This window comes from Homalodisca vitripennis, chromosome 6 (genome assembly GCF_021130785.1).
Source record: "Homalodisca vitripennis isolate AUS2020 chromosome 6, UT_GWSS_2.1, whole genome shotgun sequence".
In the NCBI taxonomy this organism is placed as follows: Eukaryota; Metazoa; Arthropoda; class Insecta; order Hemiptera; family Cicadellidae; genus Homalodisca; species Homalodisca vitripennis.
In genome coordinates, this window is record NC_060212.1 from 14693834 (window position 1) to 14713946 (window position 20113).

Below are 20113 nucleotides of genomic sequence, written 5' to 3' on the forward strand. Positions count from 1 at the left end.
TTTTGTACTGTCAGTCAAAAATTGTGCAAGTGACATTAGTACCTGTAGTAACATTGACAACTATAACACACGAAATAGAAATAATACGGTTGTAGATTGTCATAATTTGCAATTCTATTGTAAAAAGCCAAAATATATGGGTGCAAAATTCTTTAATATACTTCCAAATTACTTAAAATGAACAGAACAGACTAAAATTTTTCAAATTAAATTGCGAAATTACCTAACCAACTTATCATTATATTCCTTCTTGGATTTTTTTGAAATGCATAATAGGTAAAGATTGTATGTATTTATAATTATTACCATTTATTTTATACTTATCTAAATTATTCGTAATTAATATTGTTTATTATTTTTATGGATTTATTGTGGACTTTACAAACACCCACTCATGTATTTAAATATATCTATTGTGTTTATATTCTTCGACACCATTCATGTACACCATGTGTAAACTATGAATAAAGATGTTTCTGATTCTGAATAATTTTCATGTTGGCTGTCGTAGACAATGGATTCTATAAATATGCCAGTGCCTGCAAGCTTCAATGACATAACAACTAACAAAACCATACGTGACCACGTAGGATGGGCCTGGTATCAACGGACATTTTACGCACCGGATCGTTGGCTACAAAAAGAGGGCTATCCTGTGCGTGTTTTCCTTCACTTTGGAGGTGTACACCACTTGTCAATTATAGTAAGTTCTGTCATCGAACAATTTAACTTATTTGCATGGTATTCTAATTTAAATTTTAACGCCATCAAAATCAGAATCAGAATCATTTTATTGTCGTCCAACAATTACAAAATTGTATTGACAAAGTCAAATATGATATTAAAAATATCACTAAGTAGGCCTACAGAGCCTAAAATAAATACAATCTATATCTATGTTAAAAGTTTAAAAATGTTTAAAATTTTAAAATTGTAAGTCACTAAAATTAGCATTACAAATCTCATATACACAATAAAATGTTTTTCTCTTGAGCCACTCTGCAACAACATTCTTAAACCTACCAACAGAAATTGATCTAGCACTTAATGGATATACTAGCAAAGAATATACTAACAGATAATTGATTGTTATGTTTATGGCAATATTAGTTTGTTAACCACATAGGAGTTCCCCAAGGCTTGATCCTGGGTACTGGACCCGTTGATGTTTATCTGTTACGTAATTAACCTGTTGGCGAGTACATCAAAATGATCCCAAACGAGTTCTGACGTTTTAAAACATTTGTTTAAAACAGTGTGATGTTTAGTATTTTGTGACCTATTACTGTTCCACATCTGTTTTAACTGTATACTCCTGCACTGTAGCTATTATAAGCACTAATAGAGTTGACTGTGCAATCATAATGAACAAACATATTAGGTTCAGTTACATTTTCCGCCTCAAATACACATCAATTTGCAAACAGAATCGCCCTATGCCTATCTAGACAACACTTCATGTGCTCGCTGCCATTGAGGGAGATGGTCTAGTAAACACATGGAATGCAAATTTGATGGCTCAGCTGAAGTCTATCCTAAAGGAGGCCTTTAAGACATGCCAGTGCACTAGAATAAATAATTGGAGCCCCAAGGGAACTAGTTTTCATTTGTTAAAATATGTTGATGAGTAATAATGAAATGCAAGTATTAGATAGTTAAAGTATAGCATAAACCTTAGTTATAATTTATTTTAGCTAAATATATAATAAAGAATTTTAAAATGTCCTTAATCATCTGAAAAATTCCCTAATAAAAAGCTTTTAAACAGGATTTTAACAATTGGTATACTCATTTGACTTATAGGCTTAACAAATGGTTTGATTTGATATATGTATGTTGATAATGGGCAAAAATTAGAGGTTTGTTAATGTTTTCCACTCAAAATTGTCTAAAAACAATTGTAAATAAATTCACACAAATCCAAGAAGGTTTTGCTTTATACTGTAAGCAGTGCCTTTTTTATTACATGGAGGGAGGTAGAGATATCTTCCTCCTTTCTTTCAAGGAAAAAAAACACAGACGGTTGTAATCCACCTACCTAACAACAATATAAAGTGGGGGTCATTACATATGAGGGTGGTTTGATAAGTCTGATAAAAATATAATAAAATATTATTTTAAAAACTCACTCTATATCTCTATATAGTCTCCTTGCGAGGCTATATACTTAAGTCAGCTAGTTTCCAATTTTTTTAAACCCATTGGCAAAGTAGGCTTTGTCAAAATCTGCAAATTAGTCTGTCACAACGACGGATACTTCCTCATTCAATAAACATTTCTTCCCAACAAGCCAAATTTTCAAGTTTGGGAATAAGAAGAAGTCACTCAGAACCAAGTCTGGTGAATAGGGTGGTTGAGGAGACAATTCGAATCCCAAGTCCACATTTTGCGATTGTGATTGCTGCTGTGTGGGCTGGAGCATTGTCCTGGTGAAACGGCACCTATTTTCCATGCCAATCTTGGACGTTTTACAATGAGTTCCTGTTTCATATGATCCACCAGAGCACCATAATAGGGCCCAGTTATGGATCTGCCTTTTTCCAAATAATCTATCAGGATCACACCCTGGAAATCCCAAAAGACAGTGGCCATAATTTCTCCAGCTGACAAAACAGTCTTCGCCTTCTATGGTGCACTCTTCCCACCTTTGTTGACTTTGTACCTTTGCCTGGACTGTTTTTTTTTTTTTTTTTTTGTCTCTGGAGTGTAATGGTGGATTTAAGTTTCATCCACAGTTATGAATCTGCACAAAAAGCACTGTGGATTGAGCCTGAAAAGTGTGAGATTCTGAATAGAAATTTTTATTTGATTAGGTTTTTGGTCCAAAGTGAGCAGGCCCGTAACCATCGCGCACAAAGCTTCTTCATGGCCAGTTTTTAATGGACGATGCAATGCACTCATTCAATTATGATGCCTACAATGTTAGCTATCTTGTGAACTTTTTATCTTCGATCTTCCATTACAATATCATGTACCTTATCAATGGTTTCCTGCGTGGTGACTTCAGCGGTCGATCAGAGCGTGCTTCATCTTCCGTTCTTCTTCGATCACGTTTAAACTCATTGATCCAGAAGTAAATGGTCTTAAATGTTGGTGCAGAACTCACATAGACTTTATCCAACTCGGATTTGATATGTACAGCCGTCCAACCCTTGAAATAAAAATGTTTAACGGTCACATGGAATTTGTTTTTCTCCATCCTAAGGAACTAAATACACAATTACCACTTCAGATGGCTGCCAACAATCAACTAATAACAGCTGTCATTTGAAACTTGCTGTAATATCTGTGGAAAGATTAGGCTTACCAACAACAGTGTAGGTTCCGAAAATTTCCCACTCTTTCACACAAATTTACCAGACTTAGCAAACCGCCTCGTAAGTATTGCTCATTTTGTCAGTACCCAAACTGATGGTTGTATTCCACTGACATGACAACAATATAAAGTGGCAATCAATACATAGTTATTGATAACTAATTGTATACAATTTTCCTTCAGTACTTGAATGGAGTGCTTGTGGGCAAACACAAAGGTGGCCATCTGCCCTTCCAGTTGGAGTTGCCTAGAACTGTCCTGGGCACCTTTAATGTCCTTACAGTGGCTGTCAACAACACCCTGACTCCACACACGATTCCACAAGGCTATGTCACGTACCCGAACAACACCAAGAGGTTTGTGAAATCAGTATAAATTACTACTCGTGGAAAGTAAGTACGTTATGATTCAAAAATGTGTTCACAATGCTTTAGGCATAAATTGAGAAATATCCTCTACAAACTTTATATGGTTATTTACTGTGGTATGAACTAGCGTCCTAAAGGTCTGGTAAGGCCTATTAAATGTTTTAATAGTTCAAGTTATGCAATAGGATAGGTTTTAATATTTTCACATATTAACATATGAGTTAAAATTTAATATATATTAATATTTCTTGATAATAAATATTAGTTAATTAACGCCTTGACCTTCACCGTAGCGTACGTGTACGGCTGCGGCTCTCTAACCTAGAGGTTACAGGTTCAATTTCCGTGTAGGTCAATAAATATTTGTAAATAGGTTTGGACCATTTCCCATCAAACGTTTTGTATGCTTCATTGAAATGCTGTTGGCGTAAATCAATAATTTGTTGTTTTACTATAATACATAAAAAATATTTATGCTTTAACTTTCTCAGATGTAACTCATAACTTTTTACATCTTACTGTCCTAAATTTATTCATTTGTTTAGTTTGTCAGTATAGGTCTAAAAGTAAACAGTAAACCTAGTCAGTTATCCACAATTCTGTCTTCAATTTTAGATTTAGTAGTTGTTTATTTATTATCTAACTTATGTATTGGTATTACTATCAACTGTTTTAAATTTATAATGTCCTATTATTCTGTTGGATATTATTAACTTTATTGTGTAATCTTTGTAATTATGTTGTAATGACGATTTCTTTACTAGCCATTGGAAAACATTTCAAAAACTTGTATTACGTTGTATGTACATTTAGGAACTATGTTTTTTTGAATACCAGTATCATTGTGATTATTTTGATTATACAGGCATCAACTAAAAAGTTATTCACTATAATGTTTCTGTTTTCACAGCTATCCCGGAGGTTACAGACTGTACCAGCATCAGTGTGATTATTATGATTATTCAGGCATTAACCGGCCTGTCATGTTATTCACGACACCCGCCAATTACATCACAGGAGTCAATGTGATAACTGATATCAATACAGAATCTCAGGGTATGTTAAAAAAAATTAATTTCAAAATGTTTTATCTTAACGAATTGGTGTGCTAAATAACTTGGTTTTATTAAAATATTTAAAAAAATTTTAAAGCCCTACTAAGTAAAAGGTAAACTTATATTTAGACGTCACACCTTTACATTGTTTTCTACATACTTACCATCCAAATTAATGAGGGAATTTATTATCATATTATACTAGTTTTTCTTCTTATCATGGTAAAATTGGCTGTCTTATACGTCAACCATTCATTCATACCAGTACATCAGTTCTATGTTGTTTCCCTGGATTCCTGATAGAACTTGCATGTAGCCCTCTGTAGACTTTCTAATAGAATTTACATGTAGCCCTCTGTAGTCTTCCTGATAGAATTTACATGTAGCCTTCTGTAGTCTTCCTGATAGAATTTACATGTAGCCGTCTGTAGATTTCCTGATAGAACTCGCATGTAGCCCTCTGTAGATTTCCTGATAGAACTCGCATGTAGCCCTCTGTAGACTTCCTGATAGAACTCGCATGTAGCCCTCTGTAGACTTCCTGATAGAACTTGCATGTAGCTCTCTGTAGATTTCCTGATAGAACTCGCATGTAGCCCTCTGTAGACTTCCTGATAGAACTCGCATGTAGCCCTCTGTAGACTTCCTGATAGAACTCGCATGTAGCCCTCTGTAGACTTCCTGATAGAACTCGCATGTAGCCCTCTGTAGACTTCCTGATAGAACTCGCATGTAGCCCTCTGTAGACTTCCTGATAGAACTCGCATGTAGCCCTCTGTAGACTTCCTGATAGAACTCGCATGTAGCCCTCTGTAGACTTCCTGATAGAACTTATATGAAACCCTTAGTAGACTTCCTGATAGAAGCCCTCTGTAGACTTCCTGATAGAGCTTGCATGTTGCCCTCTTTATACTTCCTGATAGAACTCGAATGTAGCCCTCTGTAGAATTCCTGGTAGAACTTGTATAAAGCCCTCTGTAGACTTCCTGATAGAACTTGTATAAAGCCCTCTGTAGACTTCCTGGTAGAACTGGCATGTAGCCCTCTGTAGACTTCCTGGTAGAACTTGTATGAAGCCCTCTGTAGACTTCCTGATAGAACTTGTATGAAGCCTTCTGTAGACTTCCTCATAGAACTTGTATGTAGCCCTCTGTAGACTTCCTGATAGAGCTCTACAATACAATATACAATATGGAACTAAACAAATGCCAAGAACAGACTCCCAGCTCATACCAGATCCAAGTTTCGTATATTACAACAATAATAATAAGTCTACATATCCACACATACGTTCACAAGCTAATAATAAGTACATAATATAAAAGTACTAATACAAATAACAACAATATACATCTACACATTATAATAACAAGAAATTATAACAATAATAAATAAACAAGTCAAACAAAATAATAGTTCATATGAATAACAATAAATAAACAGATAAAATTATTAAAATCTCTGATTATAAAAACAATACAAATAAAATTTAAATATATACATAAATTAACAAACCGTAGTCTAAGTTATAACAAATTTGTGTGATTACGCCCTCCCACTAGAACTGAAGAGGAGAGACCAACTGCAGTTTGGACACAAACTAAATCTCTGGCTTCAAGACCATCCATTCTACACAATAAATAAATTATAAGCTAACAGAAAATACACCAATACTGTGAAATATAAAAAATTTTGAGAGTAATTCATTGAAAGAAGAAGATTGTGTGTGTGTATTTATTGTAATAATATTCTGTTGCAGGAATAGTGAAGTATTCAGTGACGACTTCTGCAGACTCAGAATGTAATGTAAAATTGTACAATAAGGAGGGAGCATTGGTGACTTTCGCTTATGGTTGTGGAGGTACACTCATGGTGGAGAATCCCCAGCTGTGGTGGCCTGCATTCACCTGCAACAAGACTGCTGGATACTTGTACACATTAGAGGTACGTACCTCACTCTTCCACTGATAAAATAATTGGGTACTCTATGTTACCTCTTGTTGCAGGAAATTGACTACCATTGTTACTCTCTACAATTAAAATCTGGTCCAGTATTTGTGAGATTAACCCGTTAACAGATTTTTTACTTAATATTACGTTCATAGCGATTATGTAAAAGTACGCTACTGACACAATATTACTCATTGTTGTATTTTTCCTGTTTTATTCTGTTGTCTGCAATAACATTGTGCAAGAAGCATTTATATGACAACCGTGTGTCGCTCAAGTAGTTCTGGCCGTTTTTACTAGATGTCAGCACTTCCTAGGTCCTCTGTCATGGGTGTTTGCACCTTGATGAGTTCGCTGAGACTCACTGTGCAGACAGCTACCGCGTGATGTTACATGTCACCCGTCCTGGAGTATTTTATGACTATTTCTAGTGTTTATTGTACCATGGAAATATACAACACACAAATAGATGGTTGGTTTTGTTCATGCGATCATGACACAAACACAGAGAGTGAAAATTACTTATTGGATGATGTATAAAAAATAACAAATTTGGAAGAAAAAGCTCTAAAAATGACTTGTTTTGCATAAAGTAGTATATATCTAAACTCTGCAAACCTGTATCTGTAAAAAAACAGCAAAACAACATAGTTTAAGATACAAAAGAAATCCGTTAAGGTGTTAATAAGATAAGGTTTGAGAACTTAAAAACTTTGGTAACATTACTGTTTTGGCGAGTACTACTAAAGAAGTTTTTGCACGAATTACACTCGAATAGTGAATTATGCTTTGTAGAAATATAACTGACTAACTATTTCCCATTCCTTATGTTAACCAACATTTTAGCACTATACCATCACTTCAAACATCAGATGATTTGTCAAGTCAAAATATACAAGAAATGGCATATAATATATAGTCCTGTATTTCTTGTTTCTCTTTGAAATCTTCATAAAGTAGTTTTCAGTTTAAGTAGTGCAATTTGGCATGAATAATATAGTTTGCTATGTAACTTACAATCTCGTTTTTAAAATTGTCACCTCTTTCAAAATGGCAAAATTTTTACAATAGCCTACATTTTCATTTTAACAAAATATTAATGTGTGTAAAATATGTCCAAGAGACTAAACTACTAGTTTGTACAAAGATAAAACATTTAGTATTTAATTTTTTGTGTGAAGTGCTGGAATATGCATTTTTACAGAATAGCTGCGCAAAGCAGTAAAAATTAGTTTTCTCAGTGATGTATCATCCAATTTACAAAGCCTTCAGACTTTTGGCAGTTATCTCTTCAGAAATCACTCTAAAAGCCTGAAGAGAGGTCCAGTATTGCCGCAATAAAATATTTAGTATGTTTTCTACAGAATTTACAATCTATCCTGTATCAATTTTGTTATAACATAACAACGGCAAAAGCCTACTATAGTCATGTTGTTCATTTGCATTATTTTTGTTATTGACTTGCAGATATATCTGAATGGTGAATCAGGATCAGGCCCTGATATCTACAGGATGCCTGTTGGGATCCGAACTGTCAGTTGGAATAACACCTCCATTCTGATAAACAATAGACCGATTTATCTCAGAGGTTTTGGGATGCATGAGGATTCCGATGTAAGCATCGTTTGTTTGTTGAAAACTAATGTACTTGTCAATTAAAGTTATTTAAAGAGTTGAAAATGTTGCTTAAATTTTTAAGTTTACGTATTCTTGAAAGAGAAAATCTTTTAGAATTTTTAATGTGTTATTGACGATGGATGATTTCAAAAGATAGTAGGACTTCGGACATTTGCCATTGTTATATAACAATAATAGAAAATAGATTTTTATTTCTCAGTCAATACATAGTGTACATAGAAAATTGTCATAGATTTCAATATAAAGTCAAGGTCAATATAAACTAAACATTTGTTTAGATAACACAAAGTTAACAAATTCAGTAAGAAGTTTGAAACATTGTTGACTATAAACTATCATAATCTAAAACTACTATTACAATTTTAAATAATTCTATTTTATATGAAAGGGTCATCAAAACATTAATTTACCAAATAGTATACTTTCATTATCAAAGTGTTTTTTATTTCCTTTAAAAACCTTTTACACAAAAGTATTACATTACACTTCAAGGTATGAAATCTACCCTATTCAGGTGTAAAAAAATGTCCTAAGACATTAAAAAACAAGACACAATAGTGCGGCAATGGAAACTAATTATAAAGTTATACCTGACAAGCAGCGTGAAGTCCAGATTGGGGAAAATGAAGCAAGCAATGTCATTGTACCAAGAAGAACTGAAGAGGGTAGATTTCAATCCTCGAACCGTAGTGTTTTACTTTTTTGTAATAATATAACAATGATAAATGTCTAGAATCCTTGTATCCTTTTTAGCAATAGTTGTAGCATGTTTTAAGTCAGAAATTCAATTCTTTGTCTCTCTCTACATCCAGTTGAAAAACTGAAACTGTGTAAATTTCAAATCCTTAAAAAAATCTTAAGAAAGTGCATGTAAATGTCTATAATGTAAATAACCTAACAGAATGAGTATGTTATTGCTTCTTCGATAACTATATTTTTGCAACAAGTGAACGTATTTTGTGTAAACAATGAACATATTTTGTGCAACAAGGGAACGTATTTTGTGTAAACAATGAACATATTTTTGTACAACAAGGGAACGTATTTTGTGTAAACAATGAACATATTTTGTACAACAAGTGAACGTATTTTGTGTAAACAATGAACATATTTTGTACAACAAGGGAACGTATTTTGTGTAAACAATGAACATATTTTGTACAACAAGGGAACGTATTTTGTGTAAACAATGAACATATTTTGTACAACAAGGGAACGTATTTTGTGTAAACAATGAACATATTTTGTGCAACAAGGGAACGTATTTTGTGTAAACAATGAACATATTTTGTGCAACAAGGGAACGTATTTTGTGTAAACAATGAACATATTTTGTGCAACAAGTGAACATATTTTGTTAGTAGATTCGAGGCCGAGGTTTTGATTATGCTGTGATGACTCGGGACTTGAATCTCATCAGTTGGATCGGGGCAAACGCAATCCGAACATCTCACTACCCTTACGCGGAAGAAACTCTGAATGAAGCGGATGAAAAGGGGATAATGGTGATTGTCGAGGCACCTGCCTGTAGTTTGATGTAAGTTTCTGTTGACTATGACTAGTTTTGATGTATAATCTGTCAGCAGTATGTTTTTCAAAAGTAATAAAGTTATTGATCAATGTATGAAGTGGGATTAATTTGAATTTTGAGTTTAGCTCCAGTCTACCTTCCTGTTAGTGCAGCGTCTGGAATCTGTCGCTGTCACAGACTTGACTCCTGGAATCTGGAGTCATGTTTGTCTGAAAAGATTGAAAAAGTCGATGACGAAAAAGCTCAAAACTAATAATTTACATCGTTTCAACATTAGAGACACCTAGGTGTCTAGGTGTATCTAGATTACAAAATATGAAATATAGTGTAAATCCAGGTGAGTTGGCGCTCTCATTGGCACTCAATTGTGCACCTGATGAGACAATGAGATGCTAACTCACCTAGATTACACTATATTTCATATTTTGTAATTTACGTGTCTCTGATGTTGAAACAATGCAAATTGCTCGTTTTGTGCTTCTTTGTTGTCGCTTTATTCGATGTCTTCAGACGAACATGACTCCAGATTCCAGGATTCAAATCTATAACAGTATCAGATTCCAGACGCTGCATTTTGTGGAAGGTGAACTGGAGCTAAACTCGACATTCATATTAAATTCACCCCACCACAGCTACATTGTGTGTGGAATTAATTGTTGAGTAAGGTTTGGAAAGGCGTTGTACCACAATGGATGTATTGATGTATTGTTTGTCAAATAGACAATGTCAGAAGAATTACCTCTATATAACTGTAGTATCACAACTGTTATCATTTTTAAGTTTAGCAGATGCAGTCTGATTCTTGATCTCACAATATTCAAGACCTTCTCATCCTCTCTATCTCACCATTCTCCTTTATTATCGTTTCTCTTTTATTTACCCTTTATGTGCCTCATTGTGTGAGGTATAGCGAATTGCCTCCCAAGAACGTGGAATATTCCATATGTGTGGAAGTTGGAGCTAACACTCACTGGTCTCATACTCCCTGGTCCAAAAAATCTTTTTTTAATTGTGCTCAGGAAAGAAAACTTCTATTGGTTAGTAACTTTATTTGGCACATTCCATTAAATTTCTCCCACCCTTAAATTGTCAGTGACAAACGACTGAGACAATAATTATACAAACTACTCCACCACTAAGACAGGCCCTCCAAACGTCTTAAAAATAATTATTGTTAAATACCTAATTGATTTTTTTCTATACATGACAGGTGCTTTGAATTGCTTTAAAATTATTGAATAAGATCATAAAAGGAAGATAGGGGTAGAGTGGTGCCTCCTTGTTCCTTTTGAAACATCTACACTTGGCATGTCATGTGAAACCTGAGATCAAGTGTAATATTGTTCTACCGAAGTTCTTGTGGTTGATTATTAGGCTTAATTAGAGCCTAATTAGTTAACATATTACAGCCCAAACTACAGAGAACTCGAATGCCAAACCAAACTACAGCCCACACTCTGATACAGCATTCGTCCACGCCATGTGATAATAAAAAAAATCTTATTTGTGTCACCGACTGAGTAAAGTCTAGCAGGATAAACTTCTTCCTACTTACGCGTATATCCCATAAAGTATTGTTTTTTCCTTTATTCAATATTCTGGTTCACTTCATCGCGAAAGAAGTTTTTGTAAAATATAAAAATAGAGTAAAATACTGTTTTATTGGGATTATTGATTTTTATGTAATAATTATACGACATAGTAACATAAACAAACTGTGGTAGACTTGCAGAAATATTCAAAATAAATAAATAGTTCCAATGATAACATTCTTTAGATTTTGTCAAAGTTCAGAAACGCTTAAGAAAGAAAGAAGACGAGGATAAGCAGAACATTTTCATGATGATACCAACAGATGAATGATATGTTTGTTCACAATGCACTATTAGAACAAGTAGGGCGGTAATAGACAGCACATGGCGGAAGTTACAAAACAGTAACCCTCACCAAAACTCTATAAAAAAGGATGAGATGCGATGGCATTTGGTAAACAATAGACAAAGATGTCTTAAACACCTTATTCATCAAGCTCGACGATATGATCTTCGGTTTTACCTGAAAAACACGAGGAGTATATATATATATCTATATCTACGTCATCAGCACTTACCACATTCTCAGCTGCTGACGTAGATATCGGTATAATATTAATAATGCATAGTCATGTTCACTCAAAGCAGAACAGACACTGTATAGTATACTATGTTGTTCCAGAGGTTTTGGGGACAAACTATACCAGTACCACGAGGCCTATTTGTTGGAGATGATGAGCGTACACAAGAATCGGCCCAGCGTAATCATGTGGTCATTGGCTAATGAGCCTGAGACCAACTCTGAGAGGGCGGGCTACTATTTCGGGTGAGTTCTAAATCAGTACTTCTCAATCAAGGGCTCCTATCATCGTGGTAGCTGCTTCTCAACGCTATTTAACGTTCTTTGTTTGAAGCTTATTTTTGACGATGGAAGGATTATGAAGTAAATGACTAATAATGAATAGAAATTATAATAATAACTATTTAATGATTCGTAAATTTTAGTTACTAAGCAGGTTCAGTACGGAAACGGTACAAACTAGAATATTAGTGTATAGTTTTAGTTGATAATAAAACAAAACGGAAACATGATTGACTTTACAATTCATGTAAAGTAGTACGTAAAAATACAAATATGTTGTAAAATAATGTAACACCTAAAAAAATATAAAATATACTGTGACAAAATGGTTGTTAATAAAATAAATTTGTTTTAGTATAAATGAAGGTGGCCTCTGTAATAAAGTTGACATGTAATCATCACTACATTTTACAGTAGGAATGTTCGAAGCAGTTGTTACAGAGATCAAATCCCACCTTTTAGAAAGGCATTTAGAGATTTGGTGGTGGTATTCTGAGAATTTCTTATGTCTATTAAGGAGTGCCTCAGGGCTCCAGATTGGACCTCTTTATTTCTTAATTATTTTATCAGTGACATAACAACGATCCTAAACTGTGACCTCCACCTTTTTGGTTATAAGATGTCTTGCTGATCGCCAGGTAGTGGACCATTTAGCTCTGAACAAATTAATCATATGCTACTGAACTGTACCAAAAAAGTGGTAATTAATCAGTGTTAATTCTATTAAGTGTATATATGGTTTAGAGCTGGTATGTATGTTAACAAGACGTGTGTTGTGATTACTGAATTATGAATGTCACACAACAACACTTTGATGGGATTTGTTAACCTTAACCTAGTTTGTTGTAGTGACGTATTAGTTAGTTATCTACTAAGGAAGAGATCAGGTTGTATATTCGGATTCCGGTTGACAAAGGCCTAGGTCAATGAAGTTTGTACTGTATGTTTGTTGTTACAGTGATTCAAAGAACTGAAAAGTATCATTGTTATATTTGCTTTTATCCAGGAGGATCAGACACCAAAACTTATCAACATCTTTTATTTCAGAAATTTAACCAAAGTTGCAAAATCATACGACTCAACCAGACCTGTTACTTTTGTCACAAGCCAGAATGTTGTCAATGACACCGCGGTATGTAAGAATCATGTCATAACTATTTATTGTAACATGGATTTTGGTTTTTTTTTAAATAAACAGGAGATAATGATTTACTTTGATACTAATATTCCTCAGTTCTGGGATTTAAAATAATTACTTGTATGTGCTTGCATCTCATTTTTGTTTCCTCTGTATTATGGTTTAATATGCAATAAAAAGAGAACTAGTGTCATGTAAATAAATAGATTATTGTACTACAGAGACCATTCTTTTGAATAGTTACTCAACATTAAATTCTTGAGTAGAAAATGAATACTAAAAATCAGTTAAGTATAATTGTTCCAAGCAATCTATACGTTTGCTAGACATTTTAAGGTTTATATTAACTGAATGCAAGCACATTTGTTGGGCTGTTGTATGCTGATGGCAATAATGTCAAACAAATAATAGCAAAGGTCCTAATATAGATCCCTTGGGAACTCCATATTTTAAGAGGGAAGTTTCCAACAAATTCTAAAATCTATTCCTACACTAACCGTTAATTTATATTCTATAGATTTGAACTGCTGTTTCTCAATGAAGTCTGTAAATTGTATGTAGATTACTCGTTCACAGATTTTTAAGAGTGAAGTAGAAATAGGTCTATAATTTTACAGACTAGTTGAATCTCCTTTCTTCTAATTGGTTTTACCTTAGAAATTATGTGAGACATATACTTTGGGAATGATTGTGAAAGTCCCATGTTGCGTGTAGAAATTTCAAAATGGTATATATGTATATAAATACATATACAAGCAAACTTTCATTGCAGTATGTGTTAAGACTTCACACACAATGAAAATTCAACAAATATCAAACTGAACAAATCACCATAAGGACATCTAATTTATTTCGGTCATGGTCCGGCTCCAGAACGTCTAGAAACATATATGAGACCCACTTCAACCACTGTCCACTCTAAAGTGTTACAGAAAAGGATACTTTCCCTGCAAAACTGTACGGACAATAAGCTGTCTCCAAAATCAGCTGGAGAACTTTCCCACTCTGTTTGAACCTCATTATTCACAAGACTGTGCAGAAGGAATTTCAGAGATATTGTGTTCTCTTTTTAAAACTTCCATCACATGAAAAGCAGATGTTCAGTCACCATTCAGCTGCTCAGAGTCGGTTATGCGAAATATTGTTCGCAAGATCAAATTAATTTTGACAAGCTCAGCATCTCCACTCTATTTTGTTGTTTTGCTCTATTTTATCACCTAGATAATTCTGATTTCGTAATATGACATTACATTCAAATAAATTTTTATTTTATTAATTTAAAACCATAAAAAATTACTTTTAAAAGTTTATTTGTACAGCTATTTGTTCTATGTTGTGTGATTTTAGGTCCCTCACATGGATATGGTTTGTGTGAACCGGTACCGAGCCTGGTACAGCGACTCGGGTCTTACTGATCTGATAGTGCAGCAAGTGATGGAAGAGATGCGAGAGTGGCACAGCAAGTACAATCGGCCTGTTGTCGTTACAGAGTATGGAGCTGGTGCCTTATCTGGACTGCATACAGTCAGTAGTCTGTCATCATTGTGGTCGTATAGACTTTCTCTTATTAGAAACTATTATTAAATAACAATTTTTTTTCTTTAACCCTTTAAATGCCACTCTCGTGTATTCACGGCGACACCCGATTCCCGGGCTTAGTTACATACTAAAACCCCCCAGCACTGAGTATTTTTTTCCATTTTTTGACATGACACGTTAAACATGTTATTTAAAGTTTAATAAATAGAGTAAACCATTAACAATGTTTACAAAATATTCAAATAATGTCAATTTGTCAAATAATTACAACATATTACCACTATCACACAACTATCTATGAGTAAACATAGGAAAAAACCTCGTGAAATATCAACGTAACCATTCCCGAACTCGTGTACAGTACAAAGCACGTGGTGTCCAAATAGTTTGAGTAATGTCCACAAGATTGCACCACCAACTGGACAGCTGTCTTATAGACATTCCTATCATAGTAGAACGCCAAGTAATACTATATAACAGCTGATACAACAAACATAAAACAGCTGATAACATGAAACAAGTATACTCTGACAGGGCGGTTATTCACAAAACTAGAGCTGCACGATATATCTAGTGGCAGTTAAAGAGTTGATACGTAAATTGTGTTTGTTTATTGTGATAATGCATATGTTCACATGTAGAATGTAAAAAAAATAATCCTTGCTCTTCCATTTCAGATGTTTTAAATGAAAAGGGAACAAAAAATATGAGGTGTATACTAAGCAATTTAATCCAATTTTAAGTTTTGTCGATATAGAATACTACATAATTTTAATTATTGGGAGTGCTGATGGGCAAGCTGTGTAAGATGTTGAACTTTGGATCTGAGTTAAAAATAGCACAGGTTCAAATCCTGTCTGTGACCCTAGCACTTTTTATCAGTACCATGGACATTGTACTGTATCGACTCTCCCCCTTATTCTGTTTGATAAGATCCTCGCACAGGCCAGTGGCCCATGAGGATGGCCAGAATAAGGCTTAAAAGGGGATCAGCCTCTCCTTTTATTTTTAATTAAATTAACTTAAAATTATTTTGAGCTTGTACTAGTAGGTCTGTATGGTGGACACCCTCGGCCTACACTCGTCTGTGGGAAAGGTCTTTCTATTGGTCAGTAGCGTTTGCTTCAGAAGAATGGACCAACAGAATTCAGCTGCTATTTCTCAACCAGGTATACGCCTGGTATACGCCAACCAGAAAAGAAGACCACCATCTAGCAAAACAGAAGGAGTTCTGCCCCTACCCTACCAAAAAGGATTAATATAGTTAAAAATCACTCCTTTTCTATTGTGGTGGAGGGTGTGGTGCTCAAAACACAATTTCACTATTGTGTTCAGAGCTGAGCATTTTATTGCTACTATGCCAACCCCATAACACCTGCCCTTTGTGAAAGCACAGTGTTGGGTAGGGGAGTAAAGTAGGAAAACAGACATTTGGTGGCCGGTTATGCAACCTAGGAAAATTGTTCCTGCTGAATTTTGTTTTTTGTTCTCTTAGGACAAGAAGCTTAAATTGCACTTAGTCCTGTAAGAACCTTTGCGCTGCTTCCGGAGTGACAGAATATTCAGGATGGGTAAGGTTAGGGAGTAGGCGATCTCTTATCGATCCATGAGGAAGAACTAATCTAGGGCACTAATCTCAAAGTCATGTCTCCCCAGAAGAAGGGGAGGCCAGCTCTGAACCAGCCTCTCCAGTCAAAGCAGGCAGGGGGCGGCACACTCTTATGTCTAGACTTGCAAGAACCTTTGAAGTTAGGTTCCAACAGTCATCTCCCACAGTAGACTATATCTATCGAATTACCTTTGCACCCCAGAATCTCGAAATTTGCGGTTAGTGATGTTCCGCTCCTGGACATCCATAAGGTTGCCCAGATTGAAGTGACACATCGGTTTTTGCTGTGTCCAGTGGTAGGTTCAATTATAAATTCGTTTATTTGTCGTAAAACATGTTACATGCATTGACAAAGTCTAATTCAGCTACAGACTAAGTAGCATTGTCTCTAAATAATATTTAATAAGTATAATACATAAATATTATATATATAACAATATAAGACATTAATTGTCTAGTTGATAATTATACTAGTTATATTATGAGTTTATCTTAAAACAATCATTAAAAGTCTATTTTGTTAATAGAAAAAAACTCATCAATATTATATAAAGGGTTTTTTAATAGCCATTCATAAAGTTTATTTTTATAAATTTTAAGGGGGTATTTTTCTATCAAATGTTTCAATTTGTTATACACCTTCAAGCCAATTATAACATGACTATTCAAAGATTTGCTCAGTCGACAATATTCAATTAAAATGTTATTTTTGTTTCGTGTGTTATAATTATGTGTTTGTGTATGGTTTATTAAGTCCTTATTATTTAAAATGTAAACAGATAAGTCAAACAAATATAAATTAACTATTGTAAGTATTCCTTGGTTAATGAAAAACAGGTTTACAATGATCAAGATATTCAGCTTTACCAACAATTCTAACAGCTTTCTTTTGAAGCACCAGTATTTCCTGAACTCTAGCACTATTTCCCCAATTGTAAGGTATAAACCAGCCAGAAGTGATCCCTGCTAGGAGTTCCTGCTGATTTTATAGTCAAATAGTGTAGTCTGTAGTCTTTGGTGAGGGGGGGGGCAATTCTTGGATTTGGCTAGGTAACAACTGGTATAACAACTAGAAGACCCTATTATTTTATTAGACCTTTTAACGAGTGACCAACTCAAGCAGTAATCTGTGTCGGAAATTAAGTAACACATGTTACTATTATATTAGTAGATGTTAGATATTTAATAATTATTCTATCAAAGCTGGGAACTAGAGTGAGACGTAAAATACAGCTTTGGATTTAGTATTAATAATTAAGGTTTTTCATTGTCCATAACTTGCTAAGTTTACATTAACAGGATTTCGGGGTCAATTCTGGTTGAATGTAGCACAAATTATAAACATTTTTTACTTTGCCATTCAGATTTATTTTATACTTTGGCACTGTTTATTTTATAATAAGTTAACAGCTTCGGAGTACGAATGTTCCCGTTATCAGATCAGATCAAAACTCGAGGTACGTTTGTGTTGCAGTTGCCAGAGACTATGTGGTCAGAGGATTACCAAGTAGTCACCCATCTAGAGCATTTCAAGGCCTTTGACATGCTCCGACAGGAAGGAACCATTGCTGGGGAGCTCTTGTGGAACTTCATAGACTTCAACACTCCACAAGGTTAGTCAGAAGAGGTACTCTATTTAGGGTTATAGCAGAGATTTGGTTATCCAAACCAAGAGATATGAGATTAATTATCGAGGTGGTATCAGAAAGTTCCTGGACTGTACTCTCCATTTTTTTGGATGGAACTGTACAAGCTGGCGCATCAGTAGTCTCAGCTGCTGAGTCATTGTGCTGAGTTTTGTTGTTGTGAGTGATTAGGTTATGTCTACAAGTTGTGCTTTTTTGTTGTGTGTTATTATTACGGAGCGATTTTTGTGATGGTTGATCAATTCGAGCAACATGCAATTTGCTGTTTGTTGGGTTTCCTGGTCATAAGGGGATCCCTGGGAATGAAAGAGCTGATACCCTGGCCAACAGGGGCTCAACATCAATTATGACGGGTCCTCAACCGTTCTGCGATATTCCAAGGTGTGAATCCTTTGGGGCTGTCTCGAAATGGGTTCACGCTGAACATGAGAGAAGGTGGAGGTTGCATCCGGGCATGAGAATGGTCTTACGGTTGCCTTCCTCTAGGGTGGCATATGACATTTTCTCACTAAGTAGATCGGTGTCTTCTCGGTTATAGGTCTGATCACGGAACATGGTCACCTGAGGAAGCATCTTTACAGAGTCGGCATCCTTCAGGAGGATTCACTCTGTAGAATGTGTGATGAGCAGGATGAAACTGCCGAAAACTTGCTCTTTGATTGTCCTGCAAAAGCAAGGGAGCGGTATGCCATCTTTGGTAGTTTGGACAAGGGTGGTGAATTTCCCCAGGAGGACCTGATATGTTGTTTTCGGCGGTTTGTGGAACTGTTGAAATCATAGACGGGTAGGCCTCGTGGTGTGCTTCCGGGGTGCGCAAAAGTTAGAGAAAAATAGAGAAAATATTATGCTAAATCATCTTTACAGTACGAGAAGTTTTGAAAGTAAATATTTTAAACTAAACAAAGTAAGTAAATCGATTTTCTGTCATTCCTTTAAGTAATTGGGTCTGAAATTTTTTAATCAACTTCCACTTCACATAAAAATGCAAAAAATGAAAAATATGTTTGCAAGAAGGCAATCGCTTGGCTTTATTGTGAACAGGACATAAGCTACCTCAAAAGCTTCTTAGTATAGCAGTTTATACTCTTATACTAACATTTATATATACTCTTTAAATTTTTACACAATTATGTTTTCTATACTTTAAATTATGTATTATCTTTCAAATAATGCTATACTGCAATGGTTTTTATTTTTAATTGATATTCATTTATTCCTTGCAGAATATATACGACCGGGCCGTTGCGTTAAAGGCCTGTTCACACGGGAACGCCAACCCAAGCACGCAGCTCACACAGTTAGGAATCGGTACCTGCAATTCGCAAACTGTTGGGCCGACTGTGAACCTTCCTTGGATATAGTTTAGTTTACGTATCATAGTTACCTACCAAAACATCCTTCTTCTTCTTCTTACTAGCTGTGACAATTTTATATTAATAAATCATTAAAATTTAACTTTTAGGGCTCTGTTTAGTAGGTGATTGGTGACAACTTGAGCTCCAATTAAAAACTGCATTTATAGTATAAGCAACAAAATATATATAAAACCAGGTTTCCGTTGAATGTGTAATTTAAAATTTAAAAATAAGTAATGAATAATTTGTATATTTAGAATGGATAACCTATATTATTACATATTAGGAATGTTTTCAGTACATTCTGATGAGCAGTAGTATTGGATTTTGTAGATAATAAAACCAGGTTTCCGTTGAATGTGTAATTTTAAAATTTAAAAATAAGTAATGAATAATTTGTATATTTAGAATGGATAAAATACATATTACTTATCATCAAATACTATAGAGTTAGAAGCACATATTTTTACTGAAAAGAACCATGTATAGTTTTAGTAGTTTTTTAAACATAAATAAATAGTTGATATGATTATACTATATTGTTATCAATTTTAATATACTGTATATTAATTAA

The 20113-nt window shown here is 34.5% G+C and overlaps 1 protein-coding gene across 7 annotated transcripts in view; it reads left to right on the forward strand.

Moving 5' to 3' along the window:
• The window catches only part of LOC124364129 (beta-glucuronidase-like), a 36773-nt gene extending 16660 nt beyond the window's left edge, over positions 1-20113 (forward strand). For 6 of the 7 annotated variants that reach the window (XM_046819344.1, XM_046819342.1, XM_046819341.1 and 3 more), the window contains exons 3-13: positions 512-703; positions 3500-3672; positions 4595-4740; positions 6499-6683; positions 8157-8303; positions 9692-9864; positions 12073-12216; positions 13300-13384; positions 14738-14914; positions 18013-18151; positions 19408-20113. In XM_046819344.1, coding sequence (XP_046675300.1) covers positions 512-703; positions 3500-3672; positions 4595-4740; positions 6499-6683; positions 8157-8303; positions 9692-9864; positions 12073-12216; positions 13300-13384; positions 14738-14914; positions 18013-18151; positions 19408-19550 — 1704 coding nt within the window. In that variant the 3' untranslated portion in view covers positions 19551-20113. The remainder of the gene's footprint in view (positions 1-511; positions 704-3499; positions 3673-4594; positions 4741-6498; positions 6684-8156; positions 8304-9691; positions 9865-12072; positions 12217-13299; positions 13385-14737; positions 14915-18012; positions 18152-19407) is intronic. The other variant, XM_046819346.1, reaches the window with a different exon arrangement.